Here is a 4854-nt window from a genome sequence, read left to right on the forward strand (position 1 = left end):
GTTGGGGTTCAACCTTTTTTAAAGAAAATGCTGGTGCTGAAATAAAAATTAGATTTTGAGTACGGAACTAATTTAACAGTTTAAAAGAAGGATAAGAGACCCAGATCGAAACAGCGACGATCGAGATCTCCAATAAATTGATCAATCTCTAAACTTTATGTGATAAATATCATCCACATAGATAAGAACAAAGTTTCGACACTCATGTTTGTTATATATAAACAAAGAAGTATCAGTAAGATGACAAAGTATGTATTAGGCACTTGGTGCTTGTTTAATACCATGTATTGCTTTCTCGAAGATGACAAATATAGCGCTTGTTTGTGCCCCATCATTTGTGAATAATGTAATATGGAATAATGATTGATGTTAAAGTGTGGTTAAAAAAGAATGAATTTTTTTTATTTACGTGTAATATTATTTTAATGAAGAATGTATGGTTGAAAATGAGTACTGTGAAAAAAATAGTGTAGGAGAATGGTAGACAAACAAAGCCATAGTGTAGTTGATTTTGATAAATAAAATCAGTGATTAAGTCATGTATACATCATTCGTAAGACTGTTACATAAGAAGGTATCGATGACATCAAGTTGACGAATCAATTAGTTATTAGCTTAAAACATGGCTAAGGATTAGCCTGATAGTGGTAGGTGATGATTGGGTAGAAAGTTTTCGTTATAGTCAACTTTAGGATGCTAATGAAAATCGTTTGCTACTAATCTGACCTTGTAATGACCAATAGACCCATCAAATTTCCTTTTAATATGAAATATCCATTTAAAGCTAATTAAATTTTGGGACTGTATGGGTGGGACTAGCTGCCAAGTGTCATTTCTTCAAAGAACATCTTTCCTCATACATAGCTTTCTTCCAAATGGGATGTTTGAGAGCTTGAGTGTGAGATAAAGGCTCGATGGTATCAAGGTGAAAATGGTCGACAGATTCAATTTTTGGATAGGTTCGTGGATATTGTTCTTGCCATGGATAATCATAGGATGAATATTTGTTGTTTGAGTCAATGGGTCAATAGAAAGAGAATATTTGTTGGAATAAGACAATATGTAACTATAAATTTTAGAAAAAATACTATATGTACAAAATGTTTTGACAGACAAATCTTACAAACAATACATAGCACGACATTTTTGGAAGATGGGAAAAATGAAAAAAAAAATAGTTCAATTATGTTTTGCCACATCATTTTCGATATAACTTCGGTTAAAATTTTTCTGTACTCATGACTTTATTGTAATTTTTATAATACTTTTTTTATTGGTTAAGTATGAAAATCGTCAACTTTATATATGATGACATGATCATAATCCACACTCAAACATAACACGAGACGCGTAGAATTTCATTTACGGCTTTTTAACATAAACAATTTTCTATATTTTAATATTAAGGATTTACATAATTTAGCTAATTATTTCTTTGGATAGTAAGAAACTAAATTAACAGTTATTATTTTTTTTTCTAGTTCAAATATTTGGTTTAATCTATTTTGTACAACTAAATTTAGTATATAACAAATTCACCGCGTACTAGGTTTAATTATGTTGATTAAAACACATCCAAAACCTCGAGCATTATTAAAGATAACTTTTGCTATTATGTATGTCATCAATAAATACAATATAAAAGAAATCAATATTTTAAAAACTGACCCGACCATCAACTAAAAAAAGAGAAAGGATTAATTGTCAAAAGGTTGAACCGAGGTCGGATGGGTGATTTTTAAAAAATTAAACAATATACATTTCAAGCGGAAATAGGCACATGAAAGCACACATTCGACGATTATGGTTTCCTGATTCTAAGCGTATTGCTTGTGATAGCTCAGTTCCTAAAAAGGGCATTTATATATTGTGGGATTGCCTAAGCCTATTTTATAGAGATTAAGGCATGGAAAGAAATGCGGATGCCTAAGCCTATTTTATAGAAATTAAAATCAAGATTTTAATACAAGTCAAAGTCAATAATTAATTTTAATCATACATTTTATAGGACCCACAACCTTTCAAACATATATTTCACTGATTTTTATCAAAATCTACTAAAACTATGATTCCCATGAAACAGAGGTTAAGTTATTGGAACTTATATATATATATATATATAATTTAGGTATTCACACCTGACTAATTTTGAGGAGTGGCGGTCTTTTCCCTGGTTCGCCCATTCAGGTAAATCCAGATGTGGTCACAGCTTATACACACTTGGATCGGATATTTGGGATGTAGTTCCCCTCCCTATAGACCTCCATTTACAACATGTGGATAGGACCCCCGGAAGGGCAACAAAACGCACTATAACTTTCCTCTACAGGACAACTGCTTCTAATATAAATGTTACATTCCAGCTGCCGCAGGGATTCGAACCTCCAATGCTCTATATAAAACTCTCCTGCTTTACTACTGCGTCATGCTCGTGGGGGATAAGGTCTTGGATCTTTTTTGGATCGGTGAATGTAAATATCATTGATAAAAAATGTTCCATGTACAAGTATACCTGGCATTCCCGAGCAAATCAAAAGTCAAAATCATAGACAAATACACCGGGCATACCCGAGTAGAACAGAAGTAGATCAAGCATAATGAAAATCAAAGACCCAACACTAAAGACTTGAAATGGATCAAGACATCTGGATACAAGGTGAACATAATTTTGTATACGTGTATCTTGATCCGTCTCACAATACAATGTAAATTCGGTGAAAGTTCTTCAAAAATATTTCTATTACGTGTTAACCAAATGTGATAGAGGGTACTTACAAGCGCAATTCGCTTAGCCTTGCTAAGCATGAAGTTCATCGAGCCTCTTTTTTCAACCACTTAAGAGCGGAAGAAAGTGTAGACATAGATCTTTTGATTCCAAGCCACTGTCGAATATTTCCCCATAATGTCGAAGTGAAAGAACATTGAAAGAATAAGTGACAAAATGTTTCCTCCATATGCCCGCAAAAAACACACTTACGATCAATATCCAAAAAATGCAATTTGTCTTTAGTTAGGAGTTTTGATTGGACTCCTAACCAAAGCAAGAAAGAGTGCCAGCCCATACCTTCTTTGTACCCCTCGGCCTGAAGAAGTCGTATGCAAGTTTGGTACTAAATTTCCCCCTTGCTGACCAGCTGAATAATCTGTCCAGCACTGCCCTTTTTCGGTCATTTAGGACATCGGATGACTAGCTTTGAGATTGGTCACAACCGTGTGGTTCCATAGCAGCTTGAAATGAACGAATTCCAGCATGTAAAATAACAGAATTTTCACCATTCAGCTGGACAAATTGCATGTTTTGTCCATTTGTGAGATTATGGGAAACAATCATACTTTGGCACAGTAAATTCTAGATTTCCAGCAACTTTTTAAACAATGGGGAGTGATCTTTTCTCGGAGAAACCTCACAAATACATGTCCCTTTAAGATAGATTTGATGAACCCACCGAATCCATAGAGAGTCCTTTTTATGTTGTATGTTCCAAAGGGATTTAGTAAGTAGCGCTAAATTCCAGCTCTTCAATTTCATCAATCCGAGGCCCCCTTCATCTCTTGGAAGACAAAGATCCTTCCATGCAACCAAAGGCTTCTTAGATCCCCAAAGGAATTTTCAACAAAGGCTAACAATCCTTGATATAATTGTCGCCGGAATAAGAAATATAGAGAGCCAAAAACATTCCATTCTTTGAAGAACTGCCTTTATAACTTCAATCTTGCCTGCATAAGATAATTTAGAACAATTTCATGTACCAATATATGTTGTTATTTTGTCAAGAAAATGAGCGTAACAATTTACTTTAAATTTTTTCGATGTAAGGGGGATGCCTAAATACCGAAATGGCATACTCCCCCTCGGAACATTTGTTAATTCCAAGATATTCTCAAGAAGTTGTCCATGAATTCCAACAATAAACAAGATGGATTTAAGAACGTTCAACCCTAATCTCGAAATCGAACCAAAAGTTGAAAGGCAATTCATGAGAATTTTTACCGACATAACGTCTCCCCTAGCAAATAGCATCAAATCATTCGCAAAAACTAAATGGGTGATCTTTTGGGGGCCACATTTTGGGTGAAAGTTGAAATTACTATCATCCATGATAGCTTTAAGCAATCTTGAGAGGTATTCAACACAAAGCACAAATAAGAAAGGGGTCACCTTGCCGAAGACCCTTCCTACCTTTGAAAAAACCATGCAAAGTCCTATTCAAAGTTATAGATTATGATGTAGAAGTGACACATTCTATAACCCAATGAACAAATCTCGAGGGGAATTGCAACCCATGAAGAACATCTCTAAGGAAATCCTAACTTACCGAATCGTGAGCCTTTGAAAGATCAATTTTTAGGAGGCATCTTGGAGCAACCATTTTTTTATTGTATTGCCTTAAGAGTTCTTAGGCAAGATGAATGTTCTCCGTAATATTCCTACCTTCCACAAAAGTGGCTTGTGCATGATCAACAATGTCTCCCAAAATAGGTCTCAATCTAGAAGCAAGGATTTTAGCAATCACTTTGTAAGTAACATTACAACACGAGATGGGCCTAAAATCACCAACATGCGGGGTGTGATTCGATTTAGGTACCCAAGCAATGACCGTGTGATTGATTTGTTTGATGATGGAACCCGAAGAGAAGAACTCCATGATAGCCCCAACAAAATCATCACCAATAGTCCCCCAAACATTCTTTAAAAAAAAAAAAAAAAAAGTGTAACTGTCCGAGGCGGGAGACTTGTCATCTCCAATATCAAAAAGTGCATCTTTAATTTTCTCATAAGAAAGGTCCCGAATCAAAGTATTGCCTTGTTCCAAAGAAACCAAAGGACCATTAGTAACAATATCCATCTCAATA

The 4854-nt window shown here is 34.8% G+C and overlaps 1 protein-coding gene across 1 annotated transcript; it reads right to left on the minus strand.

Annotated features, from left to right (window-relative positions):
* Positions 1 to 3349: 3349 nt before the first annotated feature.
* On the minus strand, positions 3350 to 4370 carry LOC111388095. Its single transcript, XM_023012757.1, has 4 exons — positions 4317 to 4370; positions 3847 to 4180; positions 3626 to 3717; positions 3350 to 3568 (listed from the first exon to the last, which is right to left on the minus strand). Exons 1-4 carry the CDS (start codon positions 4368 to 4370, stop codon positions 3350 to 3352), a joined length of 699 nt encoding a protein of 232 aa, XP_022868525.1.
* Between the last annotated feature and the right edge of the window lie 484 nt (positions 4371 to 4854).

Source organism: Olea europaea, unplaced genomic scaffold (assembly GCF_002742605.1).
Source record: "Olea europaea var. sylvestris unplaced genomic scaffold, O_europaea_v1 scaffold453, whole genome shotgun sequence".
Taxonomy (NCBI): domain Eukaryota; kingdom Viridiplantae; phylum Streptophyta; class Magnoliopsida; order Lamiales; family Oleaceae; genus Olea; species Olea europaea.

Bases quoted from the DNA above. Each gene is read 5' to 3' on its own strand.
- LOC111388095 (XM_023012757.1), bottom strand. From the start codon at position 4,370: ATGGTTGCTCCAAGATGCCTCCTAAAAATTGATCTTTCAAAGGCTCAC. The intron at 4,181-4,316 runs GTAAGTTAGGAT...GTTTTTTCAAAG, and splicing joins TTTCAAAGGCTCACGATTCG to GTAGGAAGGGTCTTCGGCAA. The intron at 3,718-3,846 runs GTATGCCATTTC...TATCTTATGCAG, and splicing joins AACAAATGTTCCGAGGGGGA to GCAAGATTGAAGTTATAAAG.